General features: G+C 46.4%; 1 protein-coding gene across 1 annotated transcript in view; it reads left to right on the top strand.

Annotated features, from left to right (window-relative positions):
- LOC310823846 (max-binding protein MNT-like) overlaps positions 1-16,837 on the top strand; it is a 29,292-nt gene that overhangs the window by 10,806 nt on the left and 1,649 nt on the right. The window contains exons 2-4 of the mRNA XM_083696717.1: positions 2,257-2,878; positions 3,834-3,945; positions 15,945-16,137. Of these exons, the coding sequence (XP_083552843.1) occupies positions 2,257-2,878; positions 3,834-3,945; positions 15,945-16,137 (927 nt within the window). The remainder of the gene's footprint in view (positions 1-2,256; positions 2,879-3,833; positions 3,946-15,944; positions 16,138-16,837) is intronic.

Here is a 16,837-nt window from a genome sequence, read left to right as displayed (position 1 = left end):
ATATAAAGTTATAAATTAATTTGCATTTGATCGAACAAAATAAGTATTTGATCCCCAAGCAAAACATGACTTAGTACTTGGTGGAGAAACCCTTGTTGGCAAGCACAGAAGTCAGACGTTTCTTGTAGTTGGTCACCAGGTTTGCACACATCTCAGGAGGGATTTTGGTCCACTCCTCTTTACAGATCCTCTCCAAATCCTGAAGGTTTCAAGGCTTTTGCTTGGCAACTCGAAGCTTCAGCTCCCTCCACACATTTTCTATAGGATTAAGGTCTGGAGACTAGCTAGGCCACTCCATGACCTTAGTGTGCTACTTCTTGAGCCACTCCTTTGTTTCCTTGGCCGTATGTTTTGGGTCATTGTCATGCTGGAAAGACCCATCCACGACCCATCCTCAGTGCTCTGGCTGAGGGAAGGAGGTTCTCGTCCAAGATCTTACGGTACATGGCCCCGTCCATTGGCCCCTCAATGCAGTGAAGTCGTCCTGTACCCTTAGCAGAGAAACAACCCCAAAGCATAATGTTTCCACCTCCGTGTTTGACGGTGGGGATGGTGTTCTTGGGATTGTAGCATTCAGCATTTCTCTCCCTCCAAACACGACGAGTCGAATTTATGCCAAAGAGTTCAATTTTGGTCTCATCTGACCACATCACCTTCTCCCAAGCCTTCTCTGAATCATTTAGGTGTTCATTGGCAAACTTCAGATGGGCCTGTACATGTGCCTTCTTGAGCAGGGGGACCTTGCGGGCACTGCAGGATTTCAATCCGTTACGGTGTAGTGTGTTACCAATGGTTTTCTTGGTGACTGTGGTCCCAGCTGCCTTGAGATCATTACCAAGCTCCTCCCGTGTAGTTCTAGGCTGATCCCTCACCCTTCTCATGATCATCCTTACCCCACGAGGCGAGATCTTGCATGGAGCTCCAGGCCGAGGGCGATTGATGGTTATTTTGTATTTCTTCCATTTTCTAATAATTGCACCAACAGTTGTCTCCTTCTTACCAAGCTTCTTGCTGATGGTCTTGTAGCCCATTCCAGCCTTGTGCAGGTCTACAACTCTTACCCTGATGTCCTTTGAATGTTCTTTGGTCTTGCCCATGGTGGTGGAGAGGTTGGAATGGAAGAGATTGATTCTATTGACGGGTGTCTTTTATACCCATAACAAGCAGAGATTAGGAGTACTTTCTTAAAGTGACAGGACTAATCTGTGTGCCTCATGGGCATATAACCGGTCTGTATGAGCCAGAATTCTTGCTGGTTTGTAGGGGATCAAATACTTATTTCCTTCGATCAAATGCAAATGAATTTATAACTTTATATAATGTGTTTTTTCTGGACTTCTTTGTTGATATTCTGTCTCTATTTGTTAAAATAAAAGTACCATAACAATTATAGACCGCTCATTTCTTTGTAATCGGGCAAACTAACAAAATCAGCAGGGGATCAAATAATTATTTCCCCCACTGTATTTAGTTTTAGTCTCGTCATTGCACATGGCATGTAAAGACTTGTGATTGATCCATGAAAGCTCTCATGCTTCTCAATGGGTAACACAACCTGTTAACACCTACACTGTGTTGGGTGAACGTGACAACGCTATCCTGGCTTTCTTCCCTCCTCTCATGTGTTTTACTTGTAGTACATTGATTAGGAGTGACCAGTCACCCACAAAATGGAGATGATAATGATGTCAGCAGCTGGTGTCTTGCTGATTGGCCCTCCTAAGTAGTATAAATACACCTATACAATCCATCACTTTCTAATTAGAAAAGATGTGAGATTGATACTTCCTTCCTTATTGATCACATGGCACTATCGCTACCACTTCAAGCCAAAAAGTGATGGATTGTATAGGTGATGAAATAATAATTAACTTCATTTTTATAGCACCTTTTTAAAATGGGTTTACTGTTTTCTACTTATATTTTTTTTTCTGTTTTATCTGCACATTTGTAAAGCACTTTGGAACACAACACATTAAAAAGAGTAAGGGCAGCATCAATTAAAGGCCAGTCTATAAAAATTTGTTTTAACAACATATTTAAAAGAAAATACCTAATATCCTCAGACAGGTCATTCCAGAGTCTAGGTGCCCTAATGGCATAAGCACGGTCATCTTATGTCTTCAGTTAAGGCACCGGAACAGCCAGAAGGGCCCTGCCTGAGGATCTTGAGTCTTGTAGGGGATTAAGTTGTGATATACAGTACGTGTTCCGTTTGTCTGTGTGTAACCTAGTCTCCTCTCCCTATCTCCACAGAGGAACATGAGCTGAGGGATAAACTGCGCCTCGAACAGCTGTCTGAACACTGGTACGCTGATGTCACCTACACCTCTCCCATACAGATGAACCATGTCAACAGAGCGGAAGAGCCCTATTCAGAGCGCCGCCCCGCCCCTGTACCACCCTCGCTGCCCCCACCCTCTATGCCCATCACTGTGACCCCAATCCCTGTAGTGACCCCCAACTCCAACCATACAGGTCTGCCCTTGGCTCCTGCCACGGCCTTGTCAACCCCTCACCTTGCTTCCCCCAGAAGAGACCCCCATTCCCCACAGGACCAGTGCACCTCCCTGCCTCTTTCTCCTCAGGTGAAGCCCGACCACTCTCCTTCGGCTGCATCTGGCAACCACAAGCAGCAGCATCATAGTAATCATCATCCGCAGCTGGTCTCTCAATCTGGCAACCCTAAACTGCAGCAGCAGCCCCCTCATCTGGTCCACTCGTACCCAGGTTCCATCGTTGCGCCCCCCCAGCATGCCGTACTCCCCCAGCCCAGGCCCCCTCCCCCCCAGGCCCCTCCTATGCAGACCAGCCCCATCAGCCGAGGCAGTCCCCCTGATGATGGACGCATCCTGTACAACAAGAAGCGGCCCGGAGGGTAAGTCTCGTTTGTATAGGTCGTATGTCATGGGGAGATGGGATGGTTGGATTTTGTATTGACAGCGGAAGTACATGTAGTTACATTAAGTTGCATTTTCATTGTTATTTGGACATGTTTGTAGTGATCTGGTCTCAGTAGTGCTGTGATTATGAACCTCTGTCGGGTGGTAAGGCATCAAAGAGTAGCAGGTTGTCACTAACAGTCACTGCATTGGACGCGTTCAGTAACAGCAAAGGTCCTGATTGGACAATTTTTGCAGTGAACTATTCAGCTGCCTGTGCACATATTTCCCGAAGTACCAGAGATGATGGAGTACATTCTGTTGGTTGATTTTTATTCTGTGAGTCTCGTCCTCCTGCCTCACTGGACACCAAACTTTTAATGTGCTCCGATCTGTGCTTTCACAGGGCAGGGACAAGAGAAGTACATAACAAGCTTGAGAAAAACAGGTGGGTGCATCTCTCTCCCAAGGTCGCCTTTTTAAACAGAGGTTTGAGCTTTTTTGCACAGGGCAGTTTTAAAGGTTAGATTAGCTAACACATTTGCTCCCATCTTTTGTTGTTGGTTTTTTTTTTTCTTCTTTTTTTTCTTCCTGAACAGCAGAGTTGTTTTCTCTGTCTGTACAATTATTGTTTCACCCCATAGAGAGATGTGGTTCTAACTATCACTGTTCTTCAGGTATTGCTTTAGTCAAACATATTTCTTCTTCCTCATGGCTTATTATGAACATCAAAAGTACTGTAGGGTTAAGCTCACAACAGGACTAAACAGAGGAGATGTTGCCTTACCCCTGCCAGCTTCGTTATAGACTGACATCCAAAAATGTCCCAAATATTCTCAAGCCTGAGAAGTTTAAATCTTTGAAGTCACATTTGGTCCTGCCTCTTTTTCTCTTACTCAAATTGCTTCTCTTCTCTGTGCCTTCCATCCAAACCCCCTCCCCCACCCTTAGACGAGCTCATCTGAAGGATTGCTTTGAAACGCTTAAGAAGACCATCCCCAACGTAGACGAGAAGAAGACCTCCAACCTGAGTCTGCTGAGGAGTGCCCTCCGATACATCCAGGTACGCTGCTGCAACCGATAACTAGGCTAACCAGAGCAGGGGGGTTACATAATCACTGTTGATGATTTCTTTGGTCAAGGAAGGTCCGTTTTAAGATTTTCCTCCAAAACTTAAAGTGCTATTTTGTTTTGCAGAAGCAGTAGAGAATCGTACTTTTACAAGGTGGGAGTTGGTTGCGTGGTGTCAGTGTTGTCAGCAGACTGTGGAGTGATGTAGTGATGTTGCTATACTGATGGTCTGTAGCGCTACATCTGGTTGTGTGAACCCCACACTTGGAACAATTTCCTTGTGTAAGAACATTGTGGATTGCTTTTCACACAGTTGTCACGTGTAGCGTAAGTTGGCAAAAGATTTTTTAACTGGTCATTATCCAGCTGAAACATACACTCACAGAGCACTTTATTAGGAACACTATACTAATACTGAAACACGCAGGCGCCGGCGTGAGCAGGCTGTCCATCCAGTAGCTCTCGTTGTTTTGTCTTTGTTAAGTCTTTTAACTACTTTTCCGTTTGCAATTTTTATATTTTATTTACATGCAACGCGTGGACATGTTGTATCCTATGGATACGGATACTTTTCCGCAAGAAAGCAGCAGCACAACGCGGACTTACTCGAGGAATCTGCTACTCGAGCTCAGATCAAAGGGAACTACCGACAGTACTTACGTTAACAGCATTCCGAAGGAGATTCGACGGCCTTATCGAGGCTGCAGAGCTGGGGCTAAAGTTAAGGAGAGGGCCCTAGCGAAGCGGTGGAAGTATAAACCGTCGATCCCTTCGTGTGTGATGGGTAACGTTAATTCACTTTCCAATAAAACGGACGAGCTGGCAGCTTTGGTGAGGAACGTTAAACTGTACAGGGAATGCAGCGTGATGATTCTCACGGAGACATGGCTGAACAACAACACACCAGATGCTAACATTGAGCTCCCTGGTTTCTCGCATGTGAGAGCGGACAGAGACCCGAGTTTAAGTGGCAAAAACAAAGGTGGCGGGCTCGTACTCTACATCAATAACAGATGGTGTAACCCTGGACATATTACGGTGAAGGACATTATCTGCTGCCCTGATGTTGAAGTACTAGCGGTGAGTTTACGTCCCTATTATCTGCCCCGAGAATTTACGAACGCCATCGTCATCGCTGTGTACATACAACCCCGAGCTATGGCTGAAACCGCGTGTGACGTCATCCACTCTACCATCGCGAAACTCCAAGCTCAGTACCCCGATGCTTACATCGCCATATCAGGGGACTTTAATCATGTCACATTGGATTCAACACTGCCCGCCTTTCACCAGTATGTCAACTGCCCCACACGACAGAGCAGAACAATTGACCTTCTGTATGCAAACATTAAGGATGCCTACACCGCCACATCACTACCACCACTGGGGAAATCAGATCACAATCTGGTCTCCCTACAACCACTGTACACTCCATGTGTTCGGAGAGAACCAATCAGAACACGCACCTTCAAGAAGAAGTCCCCCGAGACGGATGAGGCCATGAGGGACTGCTTGGACATAACAGACTGGAATATTTTCCAACAATCATATGGTGATGACATTGATGGGCTCGCACACTGCTACTCCGACTACCTGAACTTCTGTGAAGACATTGTTGTTCCCACAAAAACTGTGCGCTGCTTTCCAAACAACAAGCCTTGGATTACCAGCGATGTCAAGGCCCTCCTCAATAAGAAAAAGAGGGCGTTCAAAGAGGGGGACCTAGCAAAGCTGAAGCACGCACAAGGGGAACTCAAAGTCAAGCTGAAAGAGGCAAGGGAGTTATACAGAAGGAAGGTAGAGAGGAAGTTGCAGCAGAACAACGTGCGAGAGGTGTGGGATGGGATGAAGATGATGACGGGCATGAGGAAGAGCAGTAGCTGTGTTGAAGGAGGTCGAGACCGGGCCAATGAACTGAACCAGTTCTACAACAGGTTCAACCACCCAGCTGCGGTGGCCTACCCCACCCCCTCTCCAGGAGCTGTCTCTGTCGGCGTGCAGGGCCATTCTACACCTCTCCCCCATCTCACACAGCCCCCCATCTCCCAACACCCCCCATCATCAAAGGCGTCACCGACCTCAATCACCAGCCATCAGCCACTGTCTACTGGAGCGCCCAGGGACAAAGAGCCACCCCACCACCCACCCCCCCCTCCCTCCCAGCCCCTCCCCCCTACAATCACGGCAGACCAGGTGCGATCGGGACTAAAGCGACTTAACCCCAGGAAGGCAGCGGGTCCAGACAAAGTGTGTCCCAGACTGCTCAAGACCTGCGCTGCCGAACTGGGAGAGCCACTGAGGTACTTATTTGACCTGAGTCTACGTCTTGGTAGGGCCCCAACACTGTGGAAGACATCATGTCTTATCCCTGTCCCAAAAAAGCCACACGCAAAAGAACTCAATGACTTCAGGCCTGTCGCACTCACCTCACACATTATGAAAACAATGGAGAGACTGCTTCTACATACACTCAGACCCCAGGTTAGCCATGCACTGGATCCACTACAGGAGAAGGTTGGAGTAGACGATGCCATCACATATCTACTGCACAGGACGCATTCTCACCTGGACAAAGGGAAAAGCGCTGTGAGAATCATGTTCTTTGATTTTTCCAGTGCTTTCAACACCATCCAACCCCTCAGATTGGGAGACAAGCTCCTGCAGATGGGTGTGGACGCCCACCTGGTATCCTGGATCACTGACTACCTGACAGGGCGGCCACAGTTTGTCAGACTGAAGGACTGCCTCTCGGACACTGTAGTATGCAACACCGGAGCACCACAGGGAACTGTGCTCTCTCCTGTCCTGTTCACCCTGTACACGTCTGACTTCTGCTACAACAAAGAGTCATGCCACATGCAGACGTTTTCGGACGATACGGCAATTGTGGGGTGTATCAGAGATGGGCAGGAGGGGGAGTACAGGAGCCTGGTGGAGGACTTTGTGCAATGGTGCAAACTCAACCACCTACAACTCAACACTACAAAGACCAAGGAGATGGTGGTGGATTTCCGTAGGTCTAAGCCCACTCTGCTACCAGTCTCCATTGAGGGAGTCAATGTGGAAATGGTCAGCACATATAAGTATCTGGGGGTCCACCTGGACAATAAACTGGACTGGTCAGCCAACACTGATGCGATTTACAAGAAGGGACAGAGCCGGCTGTACTTCCTGAGGAGGCTGCGGTCCTTCAATGTCTGCAGCAAACTCCTAGGGATGTTTTACCAGTCTGTGGTCGCCAGCGTTCTCTTCTATGCAGTGGTGTGCTGGGGAGGAAGCACTAAGAAGAGGGATGCCGGGCGACTGGACAGGCTGGTAAGGAAAGCTGGCTCTGTTGTGGGAGCTGAACTGGAGAGCATCACTTCAGTACTGGAAAAAAGAACTCTGAGCAAACTGCTCACCATCATGGACAATGAAGGTCACCCACTGTACCACACCATCATCCAGCAGAAGAGCTTGATCAGCTGGAGGTTACGAGCACTGACAAGCAAAACTGACAGACTTACTAAATCATTTGTCCCCAGAGCCATACAACTCTACAATAAGTCAATCAAGGGCAAAGAGATGGACTTCTCTGCATAACCTCCACCCTCTGTATCATATCACTATCATGTATCATGTCACTGTTTCACCTCATTATCTACAATGTTTACTAGCTATGCTAGGTCTCATACACAGCTCCTACCTCCCTCCACCAGCCTGGACTAAATGCACTTTAAAATAGTCCATATTTATGTAGCCCGTATTTAGTTTTTAGTATTTAATGCTATAATCGCACTGTCTGCCTTACCTTTTCACACCTCACCTAACTGCAAAGACATTTACAACTGCACCTCGCCTGTATAAAATGCTGCTAATGTTGTATGTTGTATGTGTATGTTATGTGTGATACCCCTATGTCTGTATGCTACTTGGAACCTGAATTTCCCCCTGGGATAAATAAAGTTTCTATCTATCTATCTATCTATCTACTGGGTAGGGCCTCCCTTTGTTCTCAAAACAGCCTCAATTCTTCGTGGTATTGATTCCACAACATGTTCGAAACATTCCTTTGAGATTGTGGTCCATCATGACATGATTGCATCACGCAATTCCTGCAGATTTTTCAGGTGCACTTTCAAGCTGTGAATCTCCCGTTCTACTACATCCCGAAGGTGTTCTATTGGATTCAGATCCGGTGACTGGGAAGGCCACTGAAGAACACTGAACTCATTGTCATGTTCATGAAACCAGTTTGAGACGACTTTTGCTTTGACATGGTGCATTATCATGCTGGAAGTAGCCATTAGAAGATGGGTAAATTGTGGCCATGAAGGGATGCACATGGTCAGCAACAATACTCAAATAGGCTGTGGCATTCAAGCGATGATTGATTGGTATTAACGGGCCCAAAGTGTGCCAAGAAAACATTCCCCCACACCATTACACCACCTCCACCATGAGAAGGTGTACAGGTGTTCCGAATAAAGTGTTGGGTGAGTGTATTTCTCTGCAGAGCCATGATTGTTTTGGCTGATATTGAGGTAGAGAGATGCACAGGAGACAACGGACACTAGAAAGCTAGTCATGTGTTATGGTGCTCTGGTAAGGTTCCTGAGGAGCGACGCCCACATCGGTCAGGTTAGTCAGGGTGAGGGAAGGTTCTAGCGGAAAGACAAACTGATTTGATGGGCTCTAGGGTATGGGTGGATCAGTTAATATTTAGAAGGAATACCCCCCACATACGTTTACCTCGACAAGAATAACATTGCACGCAAGTCAACATATGTGTTGGAGTATTCTTTCTAAATTTCAATACATCTATAGGGTTTTATATTCCCAGCACTGCGTGAACCTCCAACCCACGAGCACACTGGTGTTTAACTCTTACCTAATGAAGCATGTTTGAGGTCCTTTGATGTGACGTGTAGATGTGTAGCTAAAAGTGAATGTCTCATGATTTTGACATGGCCAGGTCATGGGTAGAAGGCCAATAGTGTTAGCAGAGAGCAGCTGTACAAAGGGCCACCCCTGACCTAAATTAACTCTAGTGTGCTTCCATTGAGTTCCTGTTGCTGTGTGTGTCACACAGGTTCAGAAAGAGACATTTCCTCAATGTTCCACCCCACAGTGGTATTGAGGATTTGATGATCCTACGAGGGGAAGCTAGGACAGTGTGGGTGCAGAACTCATGTCACCCAATCCCCCTCCCTCACTACCCCCTCCCTCTGTGTGATTAAGCCAAGCTGTGTCACTTTGTTGTGCTTGACTGGCAGACTGACCCACGCCACTACCCCCCCACCCCAACAGCTAAACTGGATTTAGGGTGTATTTAAAGCATATGTACCAAAAAAATAAAAAAACTTGCCATTTTCACTCAAATGCAGACCAACGTGGCCCCAACGTTCTTCGGTTACTTAGATGAGAGAGATAAACTGATTTAGTGAGGAGAAAGGTCAGGCTAGATTATCGGACTTTCACTCCAGGGTAGTTCTTGAATCCAAGTGTAAGTATTATTTTGTAAGAATGTACAGTGGGGGAAATAATTATTTGATCCCCTGCTGATTTTGTTAGTTTGCCCGATTACAAAGAAATGAGCGGTCTATAATTTTTATGGTACTTTTATTTTAACAAATAGAGACAGAATATCAACAAAGAAGTCCAGAAAAAACACATTATATAAAGTTATAAATTCATTTGCATTTGATCGAAGGAAATAAGTATTTGATCCCCTACAAACCAGCAAGAATTCTGGCTCATACAGACCGGTTATATGCCCATGAGGCACACAGATTAGTCCTGTCACTTTAAGAAAGTACTCCTAATCTCTGCTTGTTATGGGTATAAAAGACACCCGTCAATAGAATCAATCTCTTCCATTCCAACCTCTCCACCACCATGGGCAAGACCAAAGAACATTCAAAGGACATCAGGGTAAGAGTTGTAGACCTGCACAAGGCTGGAATGGGCTACAAGACCATCAGCAAGAAGCTTGGTAAGAAGGAGACAACTGTTGGTGCAATTATTAGAAAATGGAAGAAATACAAAATAACCATCAATCGCCCTCGGCCTGGAGCTCCATGCAAGATCTCGCCTCGTGGGGTAAGGATGATCATGAGAAGGGTGAGGGATCAGCCCAGAACTACACGGGAGGAGCTTGGTAATGATCTCAAGGCAGCTGGGACCACAGTTACCAAGAAAACCATTGGTAACACACTACACCGTAACAGATTGAAATCCTGCAGTGCCCGCAAGGTCCCCCTGCTCAAGAAGGCACATGTACAGGCCCATCTGAAGTTTGCCAATGAACACTTAAATGATTCAGAGAAGGCTTGGGAGAAGGTGATGTGGTCAGATGAGACCAAAATTTAACTCTTTGGCATAAATTCGACTCTTCGTGTTTGGAGGGAGAGAAATGCTGAATGCTACAATCCCAAGAACACCATCCCCACCGTCAAACACGGAGGTGGAAACATTATGCTTTGGGGTTGTTTCTCTGCTAAGGGTACAGGACGACTTCACTGCATTGAGGGGCCAATGGACGGGGCCATGTACCGTAAGATCTTGGACAAGAACCTCCTTCCCTCAGCCAGAGCACTGAGGATGGGTCGTGGATGGGTCTTCCAGCATGACAATGACCCAAAACATACAGCCAAGGCAACAAAGGAGTGGCTCAAGAAGAAGCACACTAAGGTCATGGAGTGGCCTAGCTAGTCTCCAGACCTTAATCCTATAGAAAATGTGTGGAGGGAGCTGAAGCTTCGAGTTGCCAAGCAAAAGCCTTGAAACCTTCAGGATTTGGAGAGGATCTGTAAAGAGGAGTGGACCAAAATCCCCCCTGAGATGTGTGCAAACCTGGTGACCAACTATAAGAAACGTCTGACTTCTGTGCTTGCCAGCAAGGGTTTCTCCACCAAGTACTAAGTCATGTTTTGCTTGGGGATCAAATACTTATTTCCTTCCATCAAATGCAAGTGAATTTATAACTTTATATAATGTGTTTTTTCTGGACTTCTTTGTTGATATGCTGTCTCTATTTGTTAAAATAAAAGTACCATAAAAATTATAGACCGCTCATTTCTTTGTAATCGGGCAAACTAACAAAATCAGCAGGGGATCAAATAATTATTTCCCCCACTGTATTTGTGTGGGATGAGACGAGGAGGTAAAAGCACAGCATGTGCTCTGCTGTCTGTCGTCCAGACATGGGTGGTTTCAGGCGCACGTGGTCCCGGCTGAATCTCCTCTCCCTGCATGCCGGAGATTATTATTTTATTTTATTCATTGCCTAGTATCTCTGATGTCTATCTGTGAGTGAAGTTAGCAGCTGAATGATCACTGATATGTTTCAAAACTGTGCTTGCATGCAGTCTTGTATCCATCTGTTGGGTACATGGCAGTGGCTGTCCTATGTAGTAGCTTCAGATTGTTTTACTATGACTTCCTACACTGTGATTTTCTCCTTTTCACATGGAATTGGTTTACCTCTTCACTGACCTATTGCTGCTGGTGATATAATGCTTTATAAAATGGCTGTGTGTGTGAGAGGCTGTGTACACTCACCTGTGTTCATGCTGCCTACCGCTGTCCTCATGGCTGCTAGTGCTCTTAAGTAAACCCTGGTGTACTGGGCCTAACGTCACATGAGGCTCTTCACTTTCTCCTCTTGATTCTCAGTCCTCATTTCCCCCGCCTTTGTGAATGAAAGGTTATCCATTGTCAGAGCTAGGCCTTACTGAAGTGAGGCAACCAGGTGGTGTATGGCAACCCAGTGAACTCGTACCAAGCCATCGTAGTAATAAAATGTAGAGGTTGATCCTCCTGTGAGGTTAAGATGTACTCCGTCTGCAAGTGGTTTAACAGTGGTAGGAATTAACAATACAGTGCATTCGGAAAGTATTCAGACCCCTTCACTTTTTCCACATTGTGTTATGTTACAGCCTTATTCTAAAATGGATTAAATTGCATTTTTTCCCCCCCATCAATCTACACACAATACCCAACAATTACATTATCTTCTCTGCAGATCCTCTCAAGCTCTGTCAGGCTGGATGGGGAGCATCGGTGCACAGCCATTTTCAGGTCTCTCCAGAGACGTTTGTTCGGGTTCAAGTCCGGGCTTTGGCTGGGCCACTCAAGGACATTCAGAGACTTGTCCTGAAGCCACTCCTGCGTTGTCTTGGCTGTGTGTGTAGGGTCTTGTCCTGTTGAAAGAAGAACCTTCGCCCAGAGCGCTCTGGAGCAGGTTTTCATCAAGGATCTCTCTGTACTTTGCTCCGTTCATCTTTCCCTTGATTCTGACTAGTCTCCCAGGCCCTGCCGCTGAAAAACATCCCCACAGCATGATGCTGCCACCACCATGCTTCACCGTAGGGATGGTATTGGCTAGGTGATGAGCGGTGCCTGGTTTCCTCCAGACGTGACACTTAGCATTCAGGCCAAAGAGTTCAATCTTGGATTCATCAGACCGGAGAATCTTGTTTCTCATGGTCTGAGAGTCCTTTAAGTGTGGCTTCCGTCTGGCCACTCTACCAGAAAGGCCTGATTGGTGGAGTGCTGCAGAGATGGTTGTCCTTCTGGAAGGTTCTCCCATCTCCACAGAGGAACTCTGGAGCTCTGTCAGAGTGACCATTAGGTTCTTGGTCACCTCCCTGACGATGGCCCTTCTCCCCCTATTGCTCAGTTTGGTCGGGCGGCCACCTCTAGGAAGAGTCTTGGTGGTTCCAAACTTCTTCCATTTAAGAATGATGGAGGCTACTGTGTTCTTGGGGACCTTCAATACTGCAGAAATGTTTTTGTACCCTTCCCCAGATCTGTGCCTCGATACAATCCTGTCTCAGAGGTCTACGGACAATTCCTTCGACCTCATGGCCTGGTTTTTGCTCTGACATGCACTGTCAACTGTGGGACCTTATATAGACAGGTGTGTGCCGTTCCAAATCATGTCCGATCAATTGAATTTAACACAGGTGGACTCCAATCAAGTCGTAGAAACATCTTAAGGATGATCAATGGAAACAGGATGCACCTGAGCTCAATTTCGAGTGTCATAGCAAAGGGTCTGAATACTTCTGTAAAGGTGATGTGATATATATTTTTTTTTATAAATTAGCAACAATTTCTAAACCTGTTTTCGCTTTGTCATTATGGGGTATTGTGTGTATTTTTTAATCCATTTTAGAATAAGGCTGTAACATAACAATGTGGAAAAAGTCAAGGGGTCTGAATACTTTCCGAATGCATTGTAGCTGGTGATTAGTGCGATTGAGTAACGGTACTACTGAAGGCTAACAGAAAGTGGTCAGTTTCGGGAACCTTGAAAAGGAGGGGGTGCCCTTTGGAACATCCTTTGAGGATGTTGCTTCAGACCCTCTTGTAGAGGCAATCTAAGTCAGACTGAGGCCTCTGATATCGCTCCCAGAGATGCTCCTCTCCAGTGTTTTGAGGCCAAGCACAGCATTTTAATGTTTTCCTGTCAAATTTGAGCTTTTTCTTGAAGGGGATGAACTATTAATACATTGTTGTCCTCTCCTGTTGTCCTTATGTGTTCACAAATCAAGACAGTTCTCTGAAACCCCGTCACTTAATAACCTTGTCAAATTATGAAGCATTTTTTCTGCAGGTCTGCAAGATGTACCCTCCCTCCCACTGTGCCACAGCTGGCATTTTACAGATTGTCGAAAGGGGGCTTTCACAGTTGCACACAGTTTTCTTCTCCCCAGACGGTAATTGGTACTCCAACCTGTGCAGGGATGGAAGGAGTAAAAGGCAGGATTCGGTTTATGTCTACCATTTTTTGTTCAAGGCACTTGCTGCAAAGATCAGTGCCTAATAACATTGCCAAAGATGTTGATGTGATGTCCCAGTGACCCACACAACTAAGACACCAAGGTCTGGGACACAAGGTCTGCACAACCAATGACACAACAAGAACTCAAAATTAAGCCAGCTAAGGCTAGTGGAAGGTCAACACGCACAGAGACGACTCATTAAAATAGAGGCATTTGGTTTTCCTCTAAAAGTTGTCCTTTTTATTGTTGAAACCGGGAGCCACATGAAGTGTCTATTACAACCCCAGGGCAGGCACAGCGACTAGACAAGGGTTTACGGTTACTATGTGGCACAAATGGACGTCACAAGACCTTTGTCCTCCAGCTTGATTAGCTCTGCGGAGTAGCATGTCTGCAACGTGGCTGCTGCTAGCGCAGGCTGTTTCACTGCTGCAGAAGTGAGTCAGTGAGTACAACCTGCTCCTCCCCCGGTCCCTCCCTCCAGCTCTGTTCTCTTCCTCTCTGCGCGGCCATGTGCTCAGCACTTGCATTGCATGTAGCGGTGCCTGAGCCTTGTTTACCTTACATGGCAAAAGCCAGTCCTGTTCCAAGACGTGTCCCTTTTCATTGCTTTGACGTTGCTGCTGTGCTGTTTTTGTGAGGGGCCTGAGGAAGAGAGATCAATTTGTGTGATAGCTACAACGGAGCTGGTTCCATGCATTCTCTTGTGTGTGTGTGTGTGTGTGTGTCTCCCATCTGCTCTCCGGCTGTTGACCCAGCGCATGGTGCTAATCTCTCCTCAGCTGTGGATGTTTATTCCCTGGCCTTGGTATGGAGTTGTGCGGAGAGGTTTGTTATGGTTCCCTGATCTATAGTAAAGGACAGCTTGCAGGACAATTTAGCAATCTCTCCCTCTGTCTGTCTCTCTCTCTCTCTCTCTCCTTGTCTGTCTCTCCTCTCTCTGTCTGTCTCTCTCTCTCTCTCCTTGTGTCTGTCTCTCTCTCTCTCCTTGTCTGTCTCTCCTCTCTCTCGATCTGTCTGTCTCTCTGTCTGTCTGTTTCAGTCCCTGTCTGTCTGTCTGTCTCTGTCTCTCTCGCTCTCTCTCTGTCGGACAGAGAAACAGAGAGAGCGAGAGAGACAGAGACAGACAGAGCAAGACAGACGGACAGAGAAACAGTCTGTCTCGCTCTCTCTTTCTGTCGGTTTCTCTGTCTCTCCTCTCTGTCTGTCTCTCTGTCCGTCTCTCTCCTCTCTCTCTGTCCGTCTCTCCTCTCTCTCTGTCTGTCTGATTATCTGTCTGTGTGACTGTCTCTCTCTCTCTTTCTGTCTCTCTGTGTTTCTCTGTCTGTCTCTCTCTCTGTTTGTTTTTTCTCTGTCTCTATCTCTGTCTGTGTGACTCTGTCTCTCTCTCTTTGTCTGTCTCTCTCTGTCTGTGTCTGAAACAGACAGACAGACACAGAGAGACAGACAGAGACCGACAAAGAGAGAGAGCGAGACAGACGGACAGCTCTCTCTGTCTGTGTCTGTCTGACTCTCTCTCTGTCTCTCTATCTCTCTGTCTGTTTCTCTGGCTCTCTTCTCTGGCTCTGTTTCTGTCTCTCTCCCTGTGTCTGTCTGTCTGTTTGTCTGTCTCTCTCTCTTCTCTGTCTCTCTCTCTCTCTCTCTGTCTGTCTGTCTCTCGCTCTCCCTGTGTTTGTCTCTCTCTCTCTTTCTCTCTCTCTCTTCTCTGTGTCTGTCTGTCTCTCTCTGTCACTGTCTCTGGCTGTCTGTCTGTGTGTCTCTCTGTCTCTCTCCTTCTGTCTGTATCTCTCTCTGGCTCTGTTTCTGTCTCTCTCTCTGTCTCTTTATCTGTTTCTCTCTCGCTCTCTCTCTCTCTCTCTGTCTGTCTGTCTCTCGCTCTCCCTGTGTTTGTCTCTCTCTCTCTTTCTCTCTCTCTCTTCTGTGTCTGTCTGTCTCTCTCTGTCACTGTCTCTGGCTGTCTGTCTGTGTGTCTCTCTGTCTCTCTCCTTCTGTCTGTATCTCTCTCTGGCTCTGTTTCTGTCTCTCTCTCTGTCTCTTTATCTGTTTCTCTCTCGCTCTCTCTCTCTCTCTCTTTCTGTCTGTGTCGCTCTCTCTCTGGCATCTGGTGTTATGAATGGCACCTGGTCATGCACACACCCCTTACTGGGTTTGCGGAGTAAGATTTTTTTTTTTTTTTTTTTTTTTTCATTGATCCATCTTCATCCCCCCTGTGTGTGTGTAGACGTTGAAACGAAAGGAGAAGGAGTACGAGCATGAGATGGAGAGACTGGCCTGGCAGAAGATTGCCACGCAGCAGCGACTGGCGGAACTTAAGAACGAGCTCAGCCAATGGATGGACGTGATGGAGATCGACCGCATGCTCAGACAGACGGTACAACCAGAAGAGGACCAAGCTTCGACCTCGACCGCCTCAGGTACACAACTACAGAGTATAGATGTATACACACAGCTTGAGTACACCTACATTGTATACAAGTATACACATATTGTCTCAAGTACACCTACATTGTAGGTACCAAAGTATCCATGGTATAGGTGTATACAAAGTTTAGATGTTTCCACATACTGCCTCAGGTAGACTAATCTTTCAAGGTTTTATATTAAAATCAATACATTTAAAAAAACAACAACCGCGTCACAGTAAATTTTTACCCGTCAATATTTTTGTCACGTTTACCTATCAGGGCTCGGGGCACCCAAAAATCCCCGGATGAGAGATTTTGGCAACCAAACTCAACAGAACCCCATGCCTACATACACTCAGAGCACTTTTTTAGGAACACTATACTAATACTGGGTAGGGGCCTCCCTTTGCTCTCGAAACAGCCTAAATTCTTCTTGGCATTGATTCCACAAGATGTTGGAAACATTCCTTTGAAATTCTGGTCCATCATGACATGATTGCAGATTTTTCAGGTGCACTTTCAAGCTGTGAATCTCCCATTCTACCACATCCCAAAGTTGTTCTATTGGATTCAGATCCGGTGACTGGGAAGGCCACTGAAGAACACTGATTGAACTCATTGTCATGTTCATGAAACCAGTTTGAGATGACTTTTGCTTTATGACATGGTACATTATCATGCTGGAAGTAGCCATTAGGAGATGGGTAAA

This window comes from Argentina silus (genome assembly GCF_951799395.1).
Source record: "Argentina silus genome assembly, chromosome: Y".
Classification (NCBI taxonomy): Eukaryota; Metazoa; Chordata; class Actinopteri; order Argentiniformes; family Argentinidae; genus Argentina; species Argentina silus.
The sequence above is the reverse complement of the archived record's forward strand: the minus strand, read 5'-3'. Positions and strand labels throughout refer to the sequence as shown.